Here is a 27,069-nt window from a genome sequence, read left to right on the forward strand (position 1 = left end):
AAATGCAAAGATACCTAAATTATCGTTGAGCATAGTATTAACAAGATAGAACATTGCTAATGTTGATAAACTAGCCGATGTTATACTCCTTGACTAGCTCAAGTAGTATTTCTCACAAGCTATAGACATAGTGATGCTTAAAGTTCACCTTATTAGAAAAACAAGTTTGTCGGAAATTGTGTAAATATCTTTTGACTTGAGATTGCCAAAATCGTTTTAAGTGTTATATTTTGACTCCATTACTTATTCTCCACCATGTTCTTAACTTGAAGATTTGATATGGTAATTCACCCAGATTTAATTGTATTTAACAGAAATTGATAAAAATAAAAATCTTGATAAGCTGGGTGGCCAAATTTACAAAAAAAAAAAAATAGTTGAGTGATAACAAAAAATTAAATAGTTAAGTGATCAAATTAAATAAATTGATAGTTGAGTGATAAAAAAGGGTAAACTACACAACAGATCACTTTAAAATAGCATTCTTATTCTGGACACTTTATAATTTTTGTCAATTTAGTTACTTTAGTTAAGATGATTGTTCAAATTGGATATTACCGTTAAAAAATTTATTAATTTACTAACGGATTGTTAACGTGACACTTTTTTTATTTTTGATTAAAGTTAATAATCTCTCTATAATTAATTCAAATAATTATTTTAATTAAAGTAACTAAATTAACCAAAAATAATTTGCAGTGTAATTTACGGGTTCTCATGTGTGGGGTTCCCAAACCTTTTCTACTAGAGGTGGGCTCCAATAGCCGTTACTACAACGGTCACCTTTTTAAAGATTCAAAATCAAAATCCCTCCAACAAAATCCCAACCCAACCATTAGAAAGAAAGAAGAGACCATTTAACTTTCAAGAAATCATTATACAGAAATCCAAAAATTAAAAGTACTAAAAGAAAGAAAAGAAGTCAGATTTCAAGTTTCCTGTCAACAATGGGTGAGGAAAAAGAGATGAAAATTCCGGTGTTTACAGTGGTAAAGAATGGAGCAATTCTTAAGAACATTTTTGTCATCAACAAATCACGATATATGGAAGATGGTGAAGAATCAGAAACCCCCGAGGAAGTTTTGATAGTGGGAAGACACCCAGATTGCAACATCATGCTAACTCATCCAAGTATTAGCAGATTTCACCTCCAAATTCACTCCAGACCCACTTCCCTCAAACTCTCTGTCCTCGACCTTTCTTCTGGTATTAAATTGGTTCCCTCTCCTTTCTTTTTCATCTTTCTTGTCTGGGTTTTCGTTCCAGTTTCATTGGTTTATCGGTGTTGTTGTTTTCCTGGGGTGCAGTTCACGGGACCTGGGTTTCAGGGAAGAAGATTGACCCAGGACTTGCGGTCGAACTGAATGAAGGTGATACCATAAAACTTGGTGGCTCGACTAGGGTTTATAAACTGCATTGGATTCCTATGAGTCGTGCTTATGATATGGAAAACCCCTACGTATCTGCAATGGACGTGCCCATGGAAGAAGAGAAAGAGGAGGTGGTTGGTGAAATTGTTCTTTTGACCTTTTTCTTTTAATCTTTGGTTTTCTTGTATGTATTTATCTTTTACAATCGAAATTTCACAGAAAGTCATGTCCAAGGTTTTTTTGTATTGGTCGAGGATGAATTTATTTAGGGAGAAGGAAAGCATTCTGGACGAATTTGGGTTTCAAGTGGTAGCCTGTAGGATTGAAATCATTTTCCTGTTTCTTCTGATTCTTTTCTTTTTTTTTGAATTAAACTATATAGGCGGTGAATACGTTATCACCCAAAAGTGAAGGTGCTGAGGAGAAAGATTCATTGCCGGTGGAAAACAAAGAAGAAGAAACATCTCAGGTGAGGGTATATTGCTTCTAAAGAAGTAAATGGTTTTAGCTTTTTAAACTTGTCTTTTCTGATCAATGTTGGGCTTTTACAAGCTCAGAGTTCAGTGCCAGGTGAAGAGGAAGAGCTTCTCTCAATGGATTGCATTTTGGAGGGTTTAGCTTTTTTATTTGGTGATGGAAGTTCAGGAGTGCTTGTGAAGAAAGAGATTCCATCAGCACCCCCGATGCCTGAAAATTTGAATTCTTCGATCTACGATGACGATGATGACGATGACGATGATGATGATGTTGAGAAGACGAGGGGGGAAATTTCTGAGCTTTCAGGGGAATTGAGTTTGGATGTTGAGTCCCAATATCAGAAGTTGGGAGAAAATAGCAAGACAATCTTTCCAGAGGCTGTCACAAAAGCAATCTCTGTCTCTGAAGGAGAGAATTCAGAGAGATACTCAGACACTGAGAACATGCATCCTTCAGTTGTAAAAGAAGTTGAAAACAGAAGATCGATACAAGAAAGCCAACTTCACCTGATAGAACCAACTTTGGATGAGGAGGATATATTGTTGATTAATGTAATGGACTGTGATGAAGAAAGCCAGATTCCCAAGCCGCTTTCTGCTTTGAAACCAACGGAGGAAAGGAACCTGAATGGAAAGTTTGAGGAACCTGAAGACTATGAGAGCGAAAATAAAAGTTTTTGTTCTGCTTCTCTCTTGAAGGAAGTAGTCAACTCACCTTTGCCTACTGCTCCTGCACTGCTGTCGTCTGAATATGAAAATTTAGACAGCTCTCCCCTGAGGTTAGAAACGAAATCCAACTTGCAAAGTATTTGGTCCAGAAGAGGTAAACCTGCTTCTGTTCTTCAGATTCAAACTGGGAGGAGCGCTGGAAAAGCTGGTGCTGAAAATAAACCCAACCCCAAATCTCTTTTTGTTAGCTCAGATGAAAAAGAAATTTTTACCCCCGACAAGGAGAATTTCACCCCAAATACTCTTTCGATGAAAGCCTTGAAAAGAAAGGGCAAGCTGGAAGAGGACATGATGATTGCCTCAGACACAGAAAACCAGACGCCCAAACTTATAAAAGAGCAGAAATCCACAAGGAAGGCCTCTCGAAATCAACAAGATATAATGATAAAGGGAATAGCAGAAAGGGCGCCATTCCAATCTTTGATGGTGGACTCTGCTGGCAAGTCTACTGCTTCCAATTCCAAGAAAATAGAGAAGAGGATTGCTTGTCCATCTTTGGTGAGTCCTGAAACAACGTTTTACTTTTTATTTGAAGAATTCATCACTATTTATTTGCCAAGGACATTTATATATGTAATATATGAAATTCATTTGCAGAACAAATCTGCTGGAGAGCCAAGGAGGACTTGGTCCCTGATAGCAGACACCACTTCTTTGCTGGATAAGGAATCAAGGAAGACTTTAAAGCTCTTACAAGGTCTCAAAGGGACTCGACTGATCATTCCAAGAATGGGTAACTTAATTATGAGCATCATGGTTAATCTCTTCCACCTTGTGATGGTGATTCGTAATCTCCATACTAATTGTCATATATATTCTTTTTTGCTTTTAAAAGTCATAAGGGAATTAGATTATTTGAAGCGACGTGGTAGTCTATTCAGAAGAACAACAGAAGCCTCATCCGTCTTGGAATGGATTGAAGAGTGCATGGTGAAAACGAAATGGTGGATCCATGTCCAAAGCACTATGGAGGAAGGAGGGCCAATCGCACCAACACCACCCGCCACTCCCCACTCTCACTTTAGTGAAGGCAGTATGGGGAATTCGTTTGGACCATTTTCAGCTGGGGGAAGTCTGATGAAAATTGCTACACCCACAGCCGAAGATCATATCCTTGATTATGCCCTACTGTGTAGGAAGATGAAGAGTGATGATGGACAGTTGGTGGTGCTGAGTAATGATGTCACTCTAAAGATCAAGGCCATGGCAGAGGTATGACGTATTATTATGGTCCACATTCTTTCTCTTGTTCCGTTTTTCATTATAGGCTGCTATACTGCAGGGTTTGATGTGTGAGACAGTGCAAGAATTCCGGGAGAGTGTGGTGAACCCCTTCTCAGAGCGGTTCATGTGGGCAGACAGCTCTCCTAGAGGACACACCTGGTCAGTGATGGATGATGTAGTTTTGAGGGACAAGTACAACCGTTGTCCCCTAAAGAAGCCATCCAAGGGAGGAGATATCAAGGGTTTGAAACTCATTCTGCTTCATAATTCCCACTATTCCCACCTCAATTCATTCCGCTGAAACATTTGAGATATGTTCCAGCTGTTATGTTTTGAAATCTCAAGTAATTGCTTACATATATTGCAATATAGCATACACCATTGATGGGATCAATACTGTTTCCTCCAAAGACAAGCTTTGCCATGAGTGCAATTCTTTTTCTCAATCAAGCATAGTCTTGTATAAATTATTGTTAAACCTTGAAATAATTAATTTTCATGTATTCTAAAATGAATTTAAATGATACTTTGATGCAAAACAAGGTAAAACTAATTTGGATAATCATAAAGCAACATGGGAAGAAACATTGCAGTATTTTCAATTATAAAATGTTACATGATTTGTTGTTCCGATGTGGCATGGTGTTTAATAAACATGACATGTTACCAAGATTCACTGGTATAAAAGTGCTTCAGCGGGATTAGAGAATGGAGAAGATACTAAGGAAGTGGGCAGTGGATAAATCTAGATTGGTGGTCACTATATGTTGGTTTGGTTGGGGACTACCTTTCTTTTCTGAAAGCTGATTGGTTCCAAAACCAATCCAATCCAGTTGACGATGCTAGCTGCTGAGCTTTGCTAACGTCCATGTTATCATAAACACAGGAGTCCAACCCTTAGTTGCTATTGAGGAAAAAGATCCCATGCTTGGATGAAAAACATGATAAAGGAAACCTATCGCATCCTAAAAATCGGGTTAGTATAATCAGATTAGTGAATTGAGAGTTTGATTTGGATATCGGAGTTTGATTCTGCGTTTAGGCACATTTTAATGTGTTAAAGAGGAGCTTAGCCTAATCTCTTATCCGAATTTCCAAGAGTATGTGTTTTTACTCAACCCTAAGATACTTTGCAAATAAAGCTTATATGTGATGTGAGAATGTCAGAATGACTTGTGAAATGCTGGCTTTATTCACAATATATGAGATCTATACGATATGGCTCTTTGAGCATTATGAGAACACTTGAAAGTGCATTACAAGCAATATGAAAGTGCTATGAACATGTGTTATATTATATGTGAAAATGTGCATAAAACAGTAAGTATATGTGTTTACATGGATATGATGACATTGTGATCTCTTGGAACTATTAGGTATAGTTAACATGCCATAGGATGGTGAGTACTCACCACTTATGGTTGTGTTTGGAGGGTGATAGCTTTATGCTACATATTATATTGGTTGTGTTTGGTGTAATAGCCTAAATTTCAGTGGTGTCGGAAACAGTGATACAAGATCACTAAATCCGATAAACAAATTTTAAAATTTAATAAATAAATACATATGAGTCAAGTGTGATGAAAAGGGAATTTTTGGATTAGTGGATTTTTTTATTTAAAAAGAAATTAATAAGTAAATTGGGTCTAAACCGAGGTATCGAGACCTCGAGTTCATAAACCGAGTCATAAATATTTTTAGAAATATTTATGGAGTGTCATTGAGTTGGTATTAAAATTTCGTTAGAAAATTTTAACGTTTGGATAGTCAATTGGTTAAAAAGGACTAAATTGAAAAAAAATACAAAACTAGTTAAATAATGATTGAACAGCTTAGGTGACTATTAAGAAGGGTTTTAAAAGGTAATTAGACCCAAAATGTTTTGGGCTGGACGGCAAGGGGCGTGAAATCAACAGGAAAATTGATGAATTAAGGGCAAAATTGGAATATTACAAAATTTACTTAATAAAGCTAGGACTAAAGTGGAATTATCTAGATTTCTCTTTATTTTTCTGCATTCTCATCAGCAAAAACACCATAAAAGGGTTTCCTTAAGCTGGTTTTTCATATTTTTACTGCAAGTAAGTTCAATTCTTGATTATTTGTTGAAATTTTTGTTTTTTTGTGACTTTTACAACTAGGTCCACTTGTTGAATTCATTAGTTTTTGATCCTATGGAAGAACTTGAAAGTTTATATGAATATGTGTTGGAAGTATATGATGATTTAGCATGGAATTAGAGCTTTACATTGTTTATATGCTGATTTTATTGAAAGAATTGAATAGAAAGTGAATGTTTGAGACCTAATTGTAAAAGAGTTTGAAGTTAAGGTCTTATGTGGAATTTTTTAATTTCAATAGTTTTGAAATAAATTTTAATTTCTAGGTAAAGTATTAATTGGGAAAAATTAGCTTAATTGAGGGGCTAATTGAGCAAGGACTGAATTGTATGAACTGTGAAATTTGGGGCAAAATCGAAATCAACATTTGCACTAAAACAGTTTTGGACAGCAGCAGTAATTTAACTTTGAAAAATCACCAAAAATTTTAGAAATCCAATTAGAGAATGAATAAAATATAAAATTAAATCTTATTGAGTCTAGTTTCTTATAGAAGAAACGTTGAAAGTAATGGAATTGTAAATTATGAGATATAATAAATTTTGTGAGACAAGGTTAGAATGATTTCGGGTTCCCCTTTTTTGAATTTGGAAAATCATAAAAAATTGGATAAAAATAATTAGAAGCTTAAATTTATATTTTTAAAATCCTGAATGAATCTATTTTCAAGAGAAATGAACAAAAACATCATCTGAATTCTGTACGAGGAGATAATTAATTTTTAGTGAAGAAGATTTGAACTGTCAGACAGTACAATAGGGGTAACTTTAAAGAATAAACTGTACTTATTGGCTAAACCAAAAATTGTGAAAATTTTATGGTAAAAATATATGTGAGTCTAGTTTCAGTAAAAATTAGTGGATCCTAATTTGGAGTTCTGTAGCTTAAAATAAAAATAATTTAGCAACTCTGACACGGATGGATAGCATTGAATATACATAAGTAAATAATGAAATTACAGATAATGTTACTTATAAGCGGGTTATAAGCATTAAGGATGTGAAATAGAACGAAGGTGAATTCAATACTGGTAAGTGAATGATTTTACAATGATAGATCGAGAACCTGAAACAAATCGAGGAAAAGAGAAAGTAGCTGATTAGTCACTGAATTTTCACAAATTTTGTAAATCGACCCAGGGAAGTTCATATGGTTGTACTTTCATAATTATTTGCTAAACTAAGAATGGTTACATGTATTATTTTATATATATTTGTTATTAAATCATGAATATTGTAATAACATGAAAATCGAAGCAAAAGTTCAAATTTAGCAGAATGCAGGATTGAGTACTGTTGTTCAGTGAATAATGACGAATTGACGGATGAAACCATGATTATATCATGGCAAAGTGCAAGTGTTCAAGTGTAAGACCATAGCTAAGCTATGGCAATGCGACAAAGTGTTCAAGTGAAAAATGTGAAAATGCAAGTCCATAGTTGAACTATGGCAAAGTGATAAAGTGTGCCAAATATGGCAAAGTGAAATGTGACAATGAGTGAACAACGTACTCAAATCCGTAAGATGTTCTCTAATTGGTAAGTGATAGTTGAAACTAAATGCTGGAATATGATTGGATATTTGATGTTTTAAAATTGAGCTCAATGAAATGAATTCATCATGTGAAATTGTGGTTGATAGGTGAACTTAGTAATTGTGTATATTGTATAAATGTATGAATGTTTGGTAATATTTATGTTTTATGCCAATGAACATACTAAGCTTCTATAAGCTTACTTGAGCGTATTCAATGTATCTTGTAGATTGGCGTGAAAATATACAGAGTATCGGATCAACACTAAGGATCACACTATCCAGATTATCTCCGGTAGCTTTTGTAAATTTCCCTTTTTAATTTATATGGCATGCATATAGTTTGATGATTATATAAATGCTAAGACTTGTTTAATGAATATGTATTTGTGAAAAATAAAATAAAATAAAAAATAAAATAAAGAACACACAAATTTTACGTGAAAACCCTTTCGGGAAAAAAACCACGGGTAGAGGAGAAGAAAATTCACTATGTCGAAAAATTTTTAATCAATACAAGAGGAATAGACTATGTCTATTTATAGGCTTGTAAAGCCATATTCTAGTAGGATTGAAACACCTCATCCTAATCAATATAAAATAGATGGAGTTTAATAAGGTTTAAAAAACCTTATTCTAAAATAAAATAAAAGAAGTCTAGTTCTATATAGATTTTACTTTTATTTTATTTTCCATCGTATTTTATTTAAATAAGAATTCGAGTCACTTAATTCTAACAATCTCCACCTTGACACAAATTCTCAATGAACAAGTTCTTCATCGCGAACTTTTAATGAACAAGTTCTCCACCTCTTCCATAAAACCCCTTAAGGGTTTAACTTCAACAATGAACACCAACCAAGTCTAAGCAATGCTCAAACTTGGTTATAGGAAGTGACTTAGTCATCATATCTGTAGGATTTTCATGAGTACTAATTTTGCTCACAACAATATCACCACGAGCAATAATATCACGAACAAAATGATACCGAAGATCAATATGTTTTGTTCTCTCATGAAACATTTGATCTTTTGTAAGGGATGTGACACTCTGACTGTCCCAAAATACTGTACTGATTTGAAGGTCTTCATTGAGTTCACTAAATAGTCCCTTCAACCAAATAGCTTCTTTACAAGCCTCAGAAATCGCCATGTACTTAGCTTCAGTGGTAGATAAAGCGACTGTAGTTTGCAAAGTGGCTTTCCAACTAATTGCACAACCTTCGATTGTAAAGATGTAACCTGTGAGAGATCTTCTTCTATCAAAGTCTCCAGCAAAATCAGCATCAACATACCCTATGACTCCATCTTTAGTTATTCCAAACTGTAAGCAAACATCAGTAGTGCCTCGTAAGTATCTTAAAATCCACTGAACTGCTTTCCAATGTTCTTTACCAGGATTTGCCATGTATCTACTAACTGCACTGACTGCATATGATAAATCTGAACGTGAACAAACCATAGCATACATGAGAGATCCCACTGCACTAGAGTATGGAACATGTGACATGTACTCAATCTCATCATCTGATTGTGGAGACAAAGCCGATGAAAGTCTGAAATGGGCTGCTAAAGGAGTACTAACAGGCTTAGCACTCTGCATATTGAACCTGTAAAGAACTTTCTCAATGTACCCCTTCTGACTTAGGTACAATTTACTTGATTTTCTATCTCTGAGAATCTCCATACCAAGTATCTTCTTTGCTGGTCCTAAATCTTTCATCTCAAATTCTTCACTTAGTTGGGCTTTGACCTTTCTTATCTCTCCTTTATCTTTTGCTACTATCAACATGTCATCAACATAAAGAAGTAGATACACAAAAGAACCATCACTGTTTTTCTTAAAGTAAACACAACTGTCTAAACTACTTCTTTTGAAATCATTAGAAGTTATAAAGGAATCAAACCTCTTGTACCACTGTCTTGGTGACTGTTTCAAACCGTAAAGGGACTTTCTCAGCAAGCAAACATAGTCCTCTTTTTCTGAGACTATAAAACCCTCCGGTTGTTGCATGTAAATATCCTCCTCAAGTTCTCCATGCAGAAATGTTGTTTTTACATCTAACTGCTCAAGCTCCAAATCATGCATGGCCACAATACCAAGCAAAGCTCTAATCGAACTATGCTTAACAACTAGAGAGAACACATCTGTGAAGTCCACTCCTGGAATTTGATTGTAACCCTTTGCAACAAGCCTTGCTTTATATCTGGGTTCTTCAACTTCTGGAGTCCCTTTTTTCTTTTTAAACACCCATTTACAACGAACATCCTTTTTACCTTTAGGAAGTTTCAGAAGGTCCCATGTTCTGTTTTTGTGGAGTGATTCCATCTCTTCTTGCATAGCAAACATCCACTTTTTCGAGTCTTCACATTCTAACCGCCTCGAGAATAATTAGATGGCTCTTGATTCGCATCTATATCTTTAGCCACATTTAAAGCATAAGCAACTAGATCAGCCTCGACATACTTCTTTGGAGGTTTAATTTCTCTTTTAATTCTGTTTTTGGCGATAGAGTATTGTGGTGAAGAAGCAATTCTATTCTCAATTTTTGTTCTGGCTTGAGGAGTTGACTCTGTATTAATCTGATACTCCACCTGCTTTTGATTTTTTTTATTGGAAGAGTCTTTAAGAGATAAGTTAGGTAGCATAGCAGTTTCATCAAAAACAACATCTCTGCTAATCACAACTTTTCTATTTTCAGGACACCATAACTTATACCTTTTTACACCAGCTTTATAACCAAGAAAAACGCATTTAATGGATCTCGGTTCCAATTTTCCATTATCAACATGAGCATACGCAGGACACCCCAAAATTTTTAAATCAGAATAATTAGCAGGATTTCTAGACCATACCTCTTGTGGAGTCTTTTTCTCAATGGCAACGGATGAAGATGGGTTGACCAAAAAACATGCAGTAGAGGCTGCTTCTGCCCAAAATAACTTCGGTAAGTTGGCATTTGACAACATACATCGAACCTTCTCCATGATCGTTCTGTTCATTCATTCTACAATGCTGTTTTGCTGTGGAGTATGACAAACTGTCAAGTGTCTCATGATCCCTTCTGACTTGCACAATCTATTAAACTCATCAGAACAGAATTCTAAGCCATTGTCTGTGCAGAAGTTTTTATCTATTTTCCCGTCTGTTTTTCAATCATAAATTTGCAAGAATTAAATGCGGAAAACACATCGCTTTTCTGCTTCAGGAAGAATTCCCAAACTTTTCTGGAAAAATCATCAATAAAGGTTAGCATATAATTAGCTCCACCTCTCGAAGGTACTCTGGATGGCCCCCACAGATCAGAATGAATATACTCCAATGTTCCCTTCGTATTATGGATTCCTCTAGTGAATCGAACTCTCTTTTGCTTCCCAAAAACACAGTGCTCACAGAAATTCAGTTTGCAAATTCCTTGCCCATCAAGAAGTCCTCTTTTGCTCAATTCTGCCATGCCATTCTCACTCATGTGCCCTAGGCGCATATGCCAAAGTTTAGTAATATCATCATCTGACAAGGAAGAGGAAGCGATAGCTACATCACCAGTAACAGTAGAACCCTGCAAAACATATAACTTGACAATCTTTCTCTGCCCTTTCATCACAACAAGGGACCCTTTGGAAATCTTTAAAACCCCACTTTCAGCTTTGTATCTGTACCCTTTTAAATCAAGAGTACTCAACGAAATTAAATTTATTTTCAATTCTGGAACATGTCGTACGTCACTAAGTGTTCTAACAACTCCATCAAACATCTTAACTTTAATTGTTCCAACACCTGCGATTTTACACGAAGCATTATTTCCCATCAAAACAACATCTTCAGACATTGTTTCGTAAGTTGTAAACCAATCCTGATTGGGACTCATGTGGAAGGTGCAGCCTGAATCAAGTATTCATTCCTCGCTTACTTTAAAATCATTGACAGAAGCGACTAGAAGTTCACCATCGCTGTAGTCTTCTACAACATCGCCTTCACCGAATTTTACGGTTGTTTTCCTTTTGATTCGCAGACCTCCTTTTAATCTCATTTTGTATCTTATAGCACTCAGATTTAATGTGCCATTTCTTCTTACAGAAGTTACAAGTTTTACCTCTGTTTGAAGACTTCGATCTACCCTTAGATTTACCACGAGGATTCCGTTCTTGTGTCCTACCACGATCATCATCAGCATTCCGATCTTGTCTCCCACGAATAATGAGACCCTCTCCCTGAGAGTCGGGTTTAACCATAAGATGCTTCATCTTATCATACGAGGTTAAAGAATCATAAACCTCATCAACTGTGAGAGACTCGCGACTATATAAAATCGTATCTCTAAAGGTTGAATAAGACGGGGGCAACGAACAAAGTAGAATCAACCCTAGATCTTCCTTATCATACTGAACCTCTATGGCCTCCAAGTTTGAGAGAATTTCTTTAAACACTGTTAAGTGTTCGTGTACAGACACACCTTCCTCCAAACAATGAGCATAAAGACACTGCTTCATATGCAACTTGCTTGTTAGAGTTTTCGACATACATATTTGTTCTAGCCTCTTCCATAATGCAGCGGCAGTCTTCTCTTTCATCACATCCTGCAAAGTTTCGTTGGACAAATGCAGATGTAATTGTGTTAATGCCTTTCGATCCTTACGCTTCTTCTCTTCATCTGTTAATATCGAAGGCATCTTATCTATCCCTACAGGGCATCCTCCAGATCCATCTGCGCAAGAACTGCTTGCATCTTATTTTGCCACAATGCAAATCTGGTGTTGCGATCCAACAGCGGAATTTCATACTTCAAAGACGCCATTACTGTGATTGAGATGAACAACCCGGAAGCTCGGATACCAATTTGTGAAAAATAAAATAAAATAAAAAATAAAATAAATAACACACAAATTTTACGTGGAAACCCTTTCGGGAAAAAAATCACGGGCAAAGGAGAAGAAAATTCACTATGTCGAAAAATTTTGAATCAATACAAGAGGAATAGACTATGTCTATTTATAGGCTTGTAAAGCCATATTCTAGTAGGATTGAAACGCATTATCCTAATCAATATAAAATAGATGGAGTTTAATAAGGTTTAAAAAACCTTATTCTAAAATAAAATAAAAGAAGTCTAGTTCTATATGGATTTTACTTTTATTTTATTTTCCATCGTATTTTATTTAAATAAGAATTCGGGTCACTTAATTCTAACAGTATTAAAGTAAAGAGTGATGAATATGCTAAATGGTATAATTATAATAAAAGTATGATTTAGTTTCAAATTGGTTGAAATGGATTGGCTGGTTTAGGTTGGTTTCGATTTTAAAAATTGCAGGGAAGGTTGAATATTTATAAAGGAGTTATATTGAGCTTATAAAAAAAATTTGGGATTTTGCTAAAAATTTCCTACAGTTTCGGTTTAGTTCCGGTTTGGTCCCGAAGTATGTTTTGGACTTTGGAGGTCCATCTAAAGGACGTTAGAACATATTTCGGTAAATGAACAGTATTTAATTCGTAATAACGGAAAATTAATTCGGTAAATTCTGGTGATGCCTCGTACCCTATTTCGACGACGAATACAGGTAAGGGGTGTTACATTTGGAGATCCGTTTATCTAATACAATATGTTTTATACATATTTCATAATCACATTATACCAATATATCAATATGAATGTTATGTGTATGCTTAATGTCATGTCATGGTTAATTGTTGTAGTACGCCTTCTTTTAACCATGAGTATGTGTTTACATGTAGCATTCTTGAGCACTCACTGAGCTTGAAAAAGCTCACTCTCTTTGTGATCCACCAAATGATCCAAAGCAAGGTAAATTATCTGGAGTATGTATTGTGCTTTCAATTTCAATAAGGAAGGCAATGTGAGACCAAATTTGAGGGTTTTAGACTTTATTAATTGCTGGTTTGTAAATGGACTTTTAAGGTCTGTTTTAAAAGACTTTAATGCTTGAATATGTATGTCTGTTGAAGTTGCATGATGAATGGTATGTATGTCCACTGGTGAATCGATGATATAGTTGTTAAAATGGTATGTTAAACATTTGGATTAGTTTTAAAAGTTATATTGGTGTAAAATGAACCTATTTTGCACTTAGAAATGCATGAGATGCAAATTTGACATGTTAAGTGATTGAATTGTGACTTTAGATTGCATGCTAGCATAGCAATTTACTTAAGATGTCAAAGTATGTTAATGTATGATTTAGTATGATTGAGCATAATTTATATGATCTATGAATGTTATATGATATGTTAAAATAGAGAAATTGTCATGAAAGCGCATAATGGAATGTTTGGTATTGATTCAAAGTGTCAAATGCAAGTTTTGGGTTGTTTCTACTGAAATTTGCAAGTGACGTCGAGACGACGTTCGAACGTCATCGGGACGAGGGATCGTTGTCAAGATTCCCAATGTTGCGTTGTCGTGACGAGAGGTAACTCCTAGGTCACGTAGTTTGACGAGGTAAATCGTATGGTCATGACGATACTCTGTGAGTGTTTCTGGCATGTTTTGTTATCTTTGCAATTTAGTCCTAGTTTTTGTGCTATGCAATTGGAGTCTTTAAATGCTATGAAATGCCATGAAAATTTGCATGATTAAGTCTTGTATGGTTAATTTCATAATTATACCCTCCATTTTACAAAAAAGGTTTTTCAATATATTTTACTAAATTTATGATTTAATCCTTTAAACTTTATTTTGAAATTAAACGAGCATTACTTATCGATTTCAGTTGATTCTTTCAAATATAGTCTTAATTAAAATGCTTTAACGATATGCGCGTTCAATTTAATGTTTTAAGTTTGTTTGTATATTGCTTGTGAAAAGACAATTTCACCCCTGATGTTGTGTTGATTAGAGTAGCGCGGTGGAAACATGAGTTAAGGCTTATATGTTTACTTTGAACTATATGATTGATGTTTATGCATATAAATATGTTAGCTTGCATATTGTATGGTGTGAATGATGATTTTGTGGTGTGTTTGATGGTTGATAAGGAGAGTCACGCAAGTGATTAATGTGACATTCTGAATTCAGGTCGGACTGTCCCGACCGGGTTTGAGGCGCCACAAAACCCAACTGATAACTTGACCCAAATATTAAAACAGCAAGACAATACGATGGTTAATAACACTGAGTGAAAAAAATATTAAAAACAAACAATTGTCAAGATTACGACTTTAACAAGAAAAAAAAACTGTGTTCTAACAAGGTTAGAGCATTTATTTAAGCAACCAAGTACATAGGGCTGCCTTCCAACACAAATTTAACACATCCCTGAATCCCTACTGGTGAAGGAAGAAATTAGCCACAATCAAGGGCTTTACTCCTCTCCACTTTTCTGACTGTAATTACAGGACCTAGAAAGTAGAAATGCAAATGAACTCTCTGAGTCATCAAATGGTGGTCAAGGGAACTCATGAAACCCACCAAAATTACATGTATCAAAGCTCAACGGTGAGAAGTAACCAACAGCATCATCAATCCCCCCTTTAATGTCCATACTACTACTTTGAACCTCACTTTCACTAGAAACATAAGAGGAAAGGTTGAAATTCACGCTTCCAACCTTATTAGTGGCTCCATCAGATGTTCCGGCGGGTGCTACTTTAATTTCATCTGAAGGAATGGCTGGAGTGTGACCTTGGAAAAGAGTGATATGCCCAAACAGCTTATCTTTCCTTGAAAACGTGGTGCCGCAAGAACAAAGCCACTTATCCTTACCACAATGCTTCTCATGAGTTTTCAGATCAGCAATTACTGAGAATTTCTTGGTATTGCATCTGCTGCAAATGTAGCTCTTGTCACAGTGGGTTCTCTTGTAATGGTTTTTGACGCATAAAATGGTCTTCAGTGGCTGAAACTTTTTGTGATCCTTGTTCCGCTTGCAACCAGCATAAGGGCAGGAATACCTCTTAATAATAGTTGGTTCAGAGCTGGATTCTTTAGTGGGTTTCGCAAGGGCCCCTGGTGTTTTGTACTCGTCTCCATGACCCCTCATATGCATTCGTAAATTTGCATCTCTCTTGAATCCTTTTCCACATATAGTGCAGAAATGAGTGTGGGGCGCAAGGATTTCTTCCTTTTCTAACTGCAGTATCTCATACGTGCCAGGCAAAAGGTTTTCTCCTTCCTCAGCATCTTCCTCATCTTTCAATTCATGCTCCTCGACTATATGATTATTCTGCTCGTTTCCATTGTTACTAGTAATATCAATAGAATTTGGCGGCTCAGAGACTTTGCTTCCACCAGCATTTTGTGGCTGAACCCCATCATTCAGCCTTTGTGCAGAAGAAGGGAAGACAACTCCACCAAACTCCCCACACTGTCCCAGAGATGTAGTGGCTGCAGAAAGTGTTTGCTTTACAGACGAGAGAAGACTACCAGCAGTAGATATCAGCTGAATTATAATTGAAGTGAGATCCGCAGTAACTAGCTGTTGCTGCTGAACAAGAAGTTCGTCTGGTCGCCCCAACACTTGACCCTTCCGCGCAATGATTAAATACACCAAATCCTGAAGCTGATGGATCTTCTGCTCAAGGAATGAGAGATTGTTTAGCATTGCACTTGGATCCCAATCTTGGATTTTACTGGCTTGAAGCAAGTCATTAATGGAACCATCTTGCATAGGGACTTTGATTTGGTTATTACACAACAACAAAGATTGAGTTTGAGAGGTCTGGTTGAATGCCTGGAAAGGAGGTTCGATCCTGGTGCTGTAATCTAAAGTGGATGATGGATCTTCCCACTTCTGCTGATGCTGTGTATTGAAATTAGTAGAAGACGCGCCTTTGGGAACTTCCTTTTGTAGCTCATCACATACCCTCTCTTTAAGATCCATTTTCGGGCCTTCTTAGATATCAAGATATAAATACGGGCGAAAACTGGAAAGCATCAAGGGATTCAAAAATGCTAGTAAATTTTCCAACAAATTTGAATAGAGAAATAATGAAAAATGGCTATCAAATTTGAGGGGGACGCAGAAAGAAGGAACAGTTGAGGCATCAAAATCATAACAGAATCATATTACCCCAAATCCGCAACGTTCATCAAGAAAAAAGATCAAATTTCACAGCCAAGTTGACTCATCAAATCAAACAACCTCCATTCTTTTCCACCATTAAATTACTAAAAACTGCCTTTTTTTTCCTTTCCCATTCAAAGTCATAAAAGAAAACAAAGTAACTGAAGAGTCCTAGAAGTGCAGAAAAATAAAAACTGGTTTTCTAAATTGAAAGTCAAATCACCGTTAACTCTTCCTTAGCTTGAACCAAAACCCCAGAACTCATTTGAAAGCTCCAGCAAGAGTTTTAACCCTTACCAACTTGAATCAACAAAAAAAAAAATCCCACTTTCTTGTTTGCCAACCCCATTTTCAAATAATTTTTTGACACATACCTAAATCCCCTCTCCCCAATCAAATTAGTAATTTAAAAACTCACCATAGCATATCAAAATTTATTAGAAGCAGAAACAGTTGAAGCAAGTAAATTAGAAAGATCCTAACATTCAGCTAATACCCAGATGCAAAAATCCAATCTTTAGAGATAACAAAGCTTAAAAATTAAAACTTTAAACTAAAGGTTAATTAAAAAAAACAGTAACAAAAGAGACTTACAAGATTCAAGATGGCTTGGATGCTCTTCAGCTCATGCTTCTAAAGAGACGGAGAGGGAAAAAAAGAACAGACGGTCGACCCAGTCAATTATTAGAAAAAAGGATCACAAGATGGTTACTGGGTGGTATGTGGGACAATAAACACGTCAACCCCATTAATCAAAACCGTAAGAGTCCCCTGCGACGTTAACATGCGCAGTAGCACCGTCGATTTGCCAGACACTGGTCCCCATGAGCACCGCCGCGTCTAATAGCCCGAGCAGATTTCGATCTCAACCCGAGCAGATTGGCCCTCCAAATCTTCTCTGAATTTAACACTTTTATATTGTTTATTATTGCGTTTGTGGTTTGTTTCGCTTCAACTAAAATATATATTTTTTAGATTACTGCGGTAAAACTAAAAAGTATCAGGCAGAAAAAATGGATACATTTTAAAATATGTAAATTAGTTTTTTTTTTTTTTTTATCATGACGTTACATATTAATTATTTTTAAAATTTTGCTTAACAATAATTGTAAAAAAATATTAAAAATAATCAGCATGCAAGCATATAAGCTGAATTCCATGAGCTCAAAAATAATTGATGCAGTCAAAAAACAAAGTAATTGTAATCATGAACAAGAGCCTGAATCACCAATAAAATCTTCAAAATCATTAACACCGTCAGAAGAAAAAGCCTTATCAAACCCAACTCAAATTAACCCCTCCTTACACCACCAGTCCCTGCAATCCAAAACAAAATTACTTCTCCAATGTCTCTCAAACTCCAGCCACCTCCCAAGAAAAAGAGCAAGTAGAGCACAATATCCATGATTTAATTACATCTTTATCTCCTTGATGCTTTTACTAATTGATGGTTTAATATTTTTAATAAATTATATTTTTAAGATTTCTTTTAGAATTATTGTTAAGAAATTTTTGAAAAACATTTAAAATTATATTTTATTTATAGTTCGAGTCTAAATTAGTAATTAACCACTTAAATTAACATTTCATGATATCATTTAACAGAGAGGCTAATTTGCATATTTCGATATGTATAAAGACTAATTTTTTCTCTCTTTTTTCAATAGAGAGACCAAAATGTAATCTATTCCTAAGTAGAGAGATTTCCTAATACTTTTACTAATTATCCACATAATATATTATAAAATCATAATTCATTAATATACCGCAATTAAAATAATAGTATGGTTTGAGTAGGATTGCATTTACATGAATTAAATCAACTCAATGAGCTAAGCTTTTAAGTAGAATATTACATAATTTTCCTATATGGAATAAATACTTTATCAATTATTATGTTTAAACTCCGTTATTCTTTTAGTAAGTAATTGGCAAAACAGACTTAAACTTAAAAGCTTGTTTGTACCAATTTGAGTTCACAATGATCAAAATTTAAACTCGAAAAAGTTGGAGTTCAAAAAAATTTGAATTCAAGACAACTCGAGATAAAAAAAACCCGAATCTAATAGAACTCGAGTTTGAAAAAATCTAAGTCCAAAATTAATATAACCTAAACTCGAGATAAATCTAAATCAAAACCTAAATTTATAATCGAATAATTATAATAATTAATATAATTTTATAATTCTAGTTTAGGTTGTGTATAAGAAGATGTTGTAAGAATTGATGATATGTGTTGGGAGAATGGTATGAGAAGAAGCTTCTTAAGGAAGAGAGTTGCAATTGATATTAGTAAACCATTAGTTGTTGGATATTGGGTACCTAAGGAACGCAAAGAGAAGACCGAGGGAACGGTGAGATAAGAAAAAATAATTTATTTTTGTTTTGTGTGGAGGGTTGAGACATGGATAGAGGAATTGTAAATGGGGGAAAGATAGATCTCGGGGAGATTTAAGTAAAAAGAAAATTGGCTTATTAATGAAGGCAGATGTGGTTAGAGGAAATCTACAAAGTTTGGGAATAAAAAATACATAAGGATTCGAAGGAAAAGTTAGTAGTAGTAGAGCATACCTTAACAGAATTTTAGGTTTATTTTTTAGGTTCGAGTTCAGCCCGAAAAATGAGCTTAAGATTTTGTCCAAATTCGATCCGAATTTTAGATTCTAAACTCAAGTCTGACCCATAACAAAATTTTTAGATTATTTTATTATATAAAATAATTTTAAAAATATAATATAACAAATATACTTAAAACGTTAAAATAAATATATTCTAACAAATTAAAAATACATTAAAAAGTTTATAGTAAAATAGTTACAACTAAAATAGTAGTAAAATTAATAATAAAACAAAAGTTCTATAATATTCAAATAATATTAAAAACAACAGTAAAACAACACCAAAAATAATACAAAAAAGCAAAAACTCCAAAACATCACTAAAACAACCAAAATAGCACAAAAAAACAACATGCAATATGTAATCAACCAATCAAAATATCTGTATATCAACCAATCAACATTTAATTTTATAACAAGCTATAAATTGTAAGCTAAATTAAATTGTTAACAATTAACAAGGTAACCTAGAAAGCAATTGAAGAATCATCGTCCTCATCATTTTCATCATTTTCGCAATCAATTCCTAATATGAAATAAGAATAAATAGTTAGATATCAAATTGATGAAATGTTATAAAATTATAACAATAAAACAATAAAGAATTACATGTTGAAAATCCCTTAGCTTGCATCCAATCATCAAAGCAAATAACTGCTTGAACCGTTTTTTTGTTTAAGTGAACTCCTCAAAGGTGTGATAACTTCATTCCCTATATAAAAGCTGACTCGGAAACTACAGTCGATATTGAAATTGCCAAAAGATCACGAGCCAATAATGAAAGCTCATGATATCTGTAACACCCAAAACTCGCCGAGTTGTTTTGACCTGAATCTAGTGTGTCACATTAACCACTGGAGTGACTCTTTATTAACTCTCGACCTAACCTCCAACACACCACAGATTTACAGCATGAAAATGTGCTAAGTTATCACAATGCAACAATAGTGTCATAATAACATGCACGAAACAGAAGATGTAACACCCCAAACCCGGCCCAGACGTTATGGCCCGATCCGACATGCCACATCGAAGCGTTCAAAACATTTTATATTGTTGATCCAGAAAAACCTACTTAGTGTTTTAAAAGATAATTTCATTATAGGTTAAAGTGAATGGAAGCTGTGCACCAGGTAGGAAACCGGAAAAGAGGTGGTGAGTCCATCGGACTGCTTAAGTACCAAGCTCCTTTCTGATCCAATCCTAGACATGCATACTGCCATTGCCACACCTTAATGTCATGGATATTTCTAGGAAACCGATTTGATTATGTCATTTTTAGGAAAAGTGATTAATTTTGGAAAATACTTTCATTGCGGAAGCTTTACTTGTTGTCGTGTTATTTTGAAATCAATTGTTATTTTTGAAAACGCGCCCTAAAGCTATCCAATTTCAACAGTTAAAATAAGTAATACCTATCTTAGTAATACATATTAAAACCATCAAAATAATTAAGTGGCCTTATTACATTTAAAACCCAAAACTTCAAACGTAAATAATAGGATGTCCAGTTCACCGAAGAAAACCAAACTTTGAGCGGGTAGCCACTCAATTCCCTCACACTCCAAGCCCACTATGGTTGGGGATTTCTGCGTGGATGAAAATAAAAGGGTGAGTTTGGGGAAACTCGGTGTGTAAGGAAAACCCATTCAAAGCCCAAGTCACTCAAGCCCATTGGGCCTAAGCCCATTCAGTAATAAAGTGATCTTGGGCGAGCCCTTTTCAGATTACAATAAACCGGGCCTTAGCCCCTTATTCAGATAACAAGATGGCCCATAGGCCCGATTCAAAATACATGCAACATCAATAAACATATGCAAGCCCATTTGGGAGACTACTCAACCCACCAACCACTACACTCCACCCGTACCAGCCATACACTCCATGTGGGGAATAGCTCAACCCACCCATTAACACTCCACGATTCTGACCTTCTTCGCTCGATTATCGAGAATTGAGGCAAAGCCTCCAAGACGTGGACAAGCCACTTTCAGACTTCCTCCGTCAATATCCCAATCCCATGCATCAGATAATAACAACATGGCATGCAGTAAATAACAACAGTCAAACATGCATTTAGGTTAATTTAACCCTAGGGGTATTTCAGTAATTTTTCACCTAGGGGTATAACAGTAATTTTCCATACATAGGGGTATTATAGTAATTTATCTGTTTTTAAGGTTTTTCATGCATATTCCTACTTTTCACGTACTAACAGAATCACGTACCAAGGGTTCTTACCGAATTGGGCAGTTGGCCCATCATTCCAATTTTGGCCCATTAAGCCCAAAAATATCGAGGCACGTAAATCATGCACTTTGCAATCCAAATTTTGCAGCTTACCAAAAACATTAATCGATTTACCTCACGAGCATTCGCACACTCGCAAATCTACAAAATACCGATTTTTGACATTTCGGCTTTTCGGCTTTTCGACTTTTGCCGATCCAGACTAAGAAAGAGGGTGTTAGTTACACACCTGTTTGCGACGATATGCTGACGAGATCCACACACGAACCGCCTACAATTGGATTACTAACACGTTAATCTAACTATTCAAATACAAACTACGTATTAACCCCTTACAATATTCGGCCAACCACACCTACAGATCATAGTAAGCTTATAAGAAATCAATAAGCAACTCATTAACAAATTTTTGTCAATGTTTACCACATAATCATAATTTCACTGCAAGCTGTCTTCCTGAGCAACAGTCACTAAATCATTTATAACTGGAGCTACGAAACTCCAAATCAAGTGCCGTTAATTTTCCCTGAAAATAGACTCATATATCTTCTATCCATAAAATTTTCAGAATTTTTGGTTTGCCCAATCAATACCAGATTTTTCTTAAAGTTTCGCATGTTTCACTGTTTGACTAATCTGACCACTCTTCATTACGAATCAAATTTCTCATTGTACAGAATTCAAAATATGTTCTCATTTATTCCATTTGAAACTAGACTCATTAAGCTTTAATTATATAATTTATGCAGCTTCTAACTCATCTCCCACAATTTATGGTGATTTTCCAAAGTCACGTTACTGCTGCTGTCCCAAGCAGATTTATTACCAAATCACTCTTTCACACATAAGTTGCATGCATGTTTTTTTTTAAACATGTATATCACCAATCAATCATCACATATCTATGATTTTACTTAAGTATAATCTCCATTTCATCATTTTAAAGCACAACATATTAGCCGATTTTTCCCCTTAGCATCTAAGCACATGCATGCTCATTTGTTTGGCTCAACTTCACATATCTTCCATTTTTCATCAAAAGAACATGAAACAACAACCATTTCCTTCATTTTAATTCATGACCAAATGCTCACAACACAACCAAAAACCAAAATATGCTTCAAGAGTTAAGGTAGAATCAAGAAGAACTCATGAACATCAAGATAGAAGCAAACTACCATGAACTTACCTTTTCTTCCCCAAGTGACCGAACATTCAAGAGCTTTCTCCTCTCCTTTTTCTTCTCTAACTTTAGGCTATGATGAACAAAGATGGACAAAACTTTGTTCTTTTCACCCCTTTTTCTTTTAATAAAATTTCATATTTCATCCATTTAATTCTTTAATACAAAAGACATGAAATTCTTATCATGGAACATTTACCTAACCCATTATCATGGAACATTTACCTAACCCATTATCAATTTGTATCTATTTGTACCATAAATTATGGATATCAAGTGCACATTTTGTCTACAACAACATGATGGCTGGCTACTTCATGTAAAATGGGAGGTTTGTCATGCAAATCCTCCTATTTTGCACTCCTATTTAATTGGCCACTTCAATTTAGCCTATAGCATTTTCAAACATTTTCACATAGGTCCTATTTCATAATTTCACTCACAAATGACAAAATTAAAGCATGAAATTTTGCCAACATTTACAGAATTCCCGAAAATTGAGCCGTTACAGAAGACATGTGAGCACATAAAATCTGTGTAAAGAGGAAGGTTCACATGTCAACAAATAGTAAAGGCTTCAGGGTTCGCATGAAGTCATAAACAGAGATTTTTAAGGTTCGCATATTTGAACAAAAATACACAAGTACTTAGAACTCAATATTAAGGCACGCTCAACAACATAGGTTCGCATACTTCATATAACATAGGTTCGCATGTAATATAGGCTTCGCAACAAGAAATGTCATACATTCAAGGGTTCTCATACTTTAATTGGGTTCGCTAACAAGTAAGGTTTTGGTTAATAAGGGTTCGCATGCAAAATCGAGGTCGCAAACTCAAAGGGGTCACATTCATGGATATCTCGCATCAATTCTGGCTTGCATAAGGGGGTTAAGTCATACTCAATCTGAATTTAAAGAACACAAAAGGGCATGCACAAAAGGAAGGATAAAGAAAGTTTAGTTCTTTATTCATACTGAAAGAATTCGACAAAATCAAACAAAAAAGTATTTAACTCTATGGTTCGCGAAAATGAAAAAAAAAAAACTTAAGGAAAAATTAAGTCTGACAAAAATAGCAAAGTCATTGGACACAATATCACTAATCCCAAGCAAAACAAATACATCACCTTTTTTCAGGATTCGTTGGTACCCATCTTGATAAGCCTTGCTTGGATTAATCACTTTGTCATTACCTTTCGCGAACTATTTACCTGTGAAGTAAGAGGGGAGTGGGTAAACTCATTGAGACTCAGTGATTATATAGGAAACACCAAAGTATGCTTAAAATACGGAGTTAAAACAAAACTTAAACTGAAAATCGTTTCACAAGCTAGTCTCGCCGTGAAGGTGCGAGACCCAGTTTTAGTTACCTGCTTGTCAGAAGAACATATAAGTTTGTAAAATAGTTTCACATGTACTAGTTGAAAATCAAACTTAAAAACTTGGCTTGTTTTCGTAAGAAAGCATAAAATATATTCATGTACTTAACAAGTCATTGAGTTTGTTCTTGTTATTGTTCTTATACTGATTACAAAACATGTTCTTATACTTGTTATATCTGTATAGTTGGATAAGTAGATCTCCTTATAACGCCTCACTTGTTGTAGCGACGTAAAAATTTTAGTTTGGATTCGGGTCGCTAAATTGTGGCGATTTAGAAAATTGGAAGTTGAAATTTGGCTTTAGAATGAACCAGGAGTCGCCACCGATCCTTTTTCTAGGTGTGATCGGACACCTATTAGATTTTTTTTTTTTAAAAACGAGGAAAAGGCCGAGTTGAGGTCTACGTTAAAAATCAGAGAAAAATTAGGGTTCGGGAGTCGGTTACGCGCGAGGAAGGTATTAGCACCTCATGACGCCCAAAAATTGGTATCTCATAAACAAGTGTTGTCTTGATTTTCAAAATATGAGTTCAAAGTAATATTCAATCGTGATCCGATTCAAAACACGAAAACTTTCAATTTTGATTTCCCTTTTTGAGAAGGGTATACCGATTAAACACGAACCGACAAATTCCACTCAACATAGCAATGGAACCGTCGACTTGGTATTAAACCGATATGTTGCCTTTGATTATCAAAATTAATTTAGAAACAAAACGTGATTTTTAAAACGTGTAAGACAAAACGAATACGTAAATAAATAAACAAATGAAAGGACTAGGTATACATATTTAAGCAAATGACAAACATCACAAAAATATTAAAACAATAACATGCGTGCAAGATTAAATATGACAATAATATTGAAAACGAAAAACATTGAATATACATATGTAAAAGTGACATTACGAATATATACGTAAAAATAGGGATGAAAAGATTTACATAATAATATTAATATGTGTACATGACGTATATATATACATATAATAAAGTACATGTATTGATAATATATATGATAAGAATAAAATAAATGTAATAATATACATATAAAATATAAAATCTAGTTAAGACTATGGAAAATATATAAAACGACGTATGATTTAAAAAGATAACATTGAAAATATATATATACACAATGTAGAATCGAATATATTTATATATATACATGTAATACATATTAAAAGAATACATATAATATACACGTACTTCAAAATAATGTTAAAAGAGTAACTATTAATTATATTGCATGAAATATACATATACATTAGAAATGATAACGACATAGAATGAACTTACTAGTACATTACATGGATATGTTAAATGACGTGGGTATAAATAAACGGACATTAGAAATACTCAATATGTATGGTGTTCAAAATATATACATAATGTGAAGTTAAAAATAATGTGTGTAAAGTAGTTAAAAATATATGTACATATTTATATGATAATATGTGAAATGTAATATAGCTTGAAAAATATATATGACGTATAAAAATACAATAAAAATATACACATTGGAAAATATATATATATATATATACATACATAATATAACACTCAAATATTTATATGATACATACATGTTAAAAGATAATAAAAAACTATCGACAATGCTTCCCCAAATATATACAGGTATATATTTAAATGCACATGGTTATATTGAGAACACGTGTTCTTTAATATTATGTGGAATAATGTATAGAATACAATATTAAAATATTTACATAATACACATATTAAAATAACTAATAATAATATTCCATAAATATATATAGAACACATACGCATATCTGTACATAACACAATATACACCACTACATATATTAAATATAGTAAATATAATAAGAATATAAAGATTATAATTAATAATAATAATTAATGAAAATAAGAAACAAATAATTTGAAAATAAAACCGTAATCTAGCAAAAAGACTAAATCGAGCTCAAAATGTAATTTTAGGCGAAATTTAAATAAAATAAGCCACGGGACCGAATTGAAACGCGCATGAAACATGGGGGACTGAAACAACAATATATCCGCTCTATCAAAACGCAAAGCATCAATAGGATTAGATCACAAATCGGTTTAAATTTTAGGGTCGATTTGTAAATAAATATAAACTGATTCAAACAACAAAAATGCGGAAGGACCGATTGCACAAATATCCCATTGAGTTAAAAACACGCGGATCCCGAGGCGGGTTCGGTCGAATCGGTCGGGCCAAGTAAACGGCGTCGTTTTGTTCATTAAAACCGGGGTCCAAAACGGTGCGTTTGACCCCTATAAAAGTCAAAAATTTTAAAAAATCATTTGAGTTAGGGAGAAAGAAAAAAAAGGAGAGAAAAGGAGAGAAGGAGAGGGAGCCGGAGCGATTTCCGCCAAGGGGAGGCTCGGTCCGATCGCGGGATATCTGTTTGCTTGGGCCTTGCCACAGACGATGGTGGAAAAGGTAATTTTTTTATTTTTTTTTCTCTTTTTTTGCTTTTTATTTCTTTATGTTTATTTGTAAATGTTTATGTATTTGTGGTGAAAAAAATAGACTTAAAACAGTTATTGAAATGAAGAACTACCTTCGGTTTTACTCACTTTTGAATCTTCGATCTTTTGTATTCACCGCTTGGATGTTATTTTGTGTTCAAACTCTAATTAGGCTGCTATTTTTTGCTCTACAATCGAACCTTTCTATCGTTTTTATTTTTTCAAAAAAAAAACCAGAACCCATTACATTAGTTCTCTCTCGGCTTTATAGCCGATTACATGTGATTCCCACTGCTCTCTTGCTTATTTTATTTTCTGCTTCGCATGCTTCTTCGTTCCTTTCCTGTCCTCTTTTGTTTATGTGCAGGTGTGGAGGTGCAGGTGATGGGAATGTCGACAAGATGGGCGTGGTGGCCAAGGTTGGGCGTGCTGGTGGAGTTCGGTGCTGGTCAGACGCAAGTGGGGGCTAGGTTTAGGTTCAATGGGCCATTCGGGTTTGGGCTGGTGTTATGGGTTTAGGTTAGTTGGGGTTATTGGGTTTCTGTGTATTGGGTTTTGGGTTTGTAAGGGTTTGGGGGTTATTGAATGGGTTTAGTTAGGTTTAATGGGCTTAGGTGGGTCTAATATTGTTGTTTGGGTTAGCTAAGTCCTATTGTAATGTATTTGGGCCTGAGTCT

General features: G+C 34.6%; 2 protein-coding genes across 3 annotated transcripts; one reads left to right on the plus strand and one right to left on the minus strand.

Annotated features, from left to right (window-relative positions):
* Nucleotides 1–820: 820 nt before the first annotated feature.
* On the plus strand, nucleotides 821–4,323 carry LOC108456821 (FHA domain-containing protein PS1). Of its 2 annotated transcripts, none has more exons than XM_017755510.2 (7): nucleotides 821–1,206; nucleotides 1,308–1,504; nucleotides 1,753–1,839; nucleotides 1,928–3,073; nucleotides 3,173–3,308; nucleotides 3,411–3,787; nucleotides 3,858–4,323. In XM_017755510.2, the coding sequence occupies exons 1-7, from the start codon at nucleotides 948–950 to the stop codon at nucleotides 4,098–4,100; spliced, it is 2,445 nt and encodes an 814-aa protein (XP_017610999.1). In that variant the 5' UTR covers nucleotides 821–947; the 3' UTR covers nucleotides 4,101–4,323. The 2 variants fall into 2 exon arrangements, with proteins under 2 accessions (XP_017610999.1, XP_017611000.1); XM_017755511.2 differs by having other exon boundaries at nucleotides 1,308–1,501.
* A 10,305-nt stretch (nucleotides 4,324–14,628) lies between these two features.
* On the minus strand, nucleotides 14,629–17,440 carry LOC108457190 (protein SENSITIVE TO PROTON RHIZOTOXICITY 1). Its single transcript, XM_017756100.2, has 2 exons — nucleotides 17,068–17,440; nucleotides 14,629–16,333 (listed from the first exon to the last, which is right to left on the minus strand). The coding sequence occupies exon 2, from the start codon at nucleotides 16,288–16,290 to the stop codon at nucleotides 14,857–14,859; it is 1,434 nt and encodes a 477-aa protein (XP_017611589.1). The 5' UTR covers nucleotides 16,291–16,333; nucleotides 17,068–17,440; the 3' UTR covers nucleotides 14,629–14,856.
* Nucleotides 17,441–27,069: the final 9,629 nt, after the last annotated feature.

The sequence above is a fragment of the Gossypium arboreum genome, chromosome 9, assembly GCF_025698485.1.
Source record: "Gossypium arboreum isolate Shixiya-1 chromosome 9, ASM2569848v2, whole genome shotgun sequence".
NCBI lineage: Eukaryota > Viridiplantae > Streptophyta > Magnoliopsida > Malvales > Malvaceae > Gossypium > Gossypium arboreum.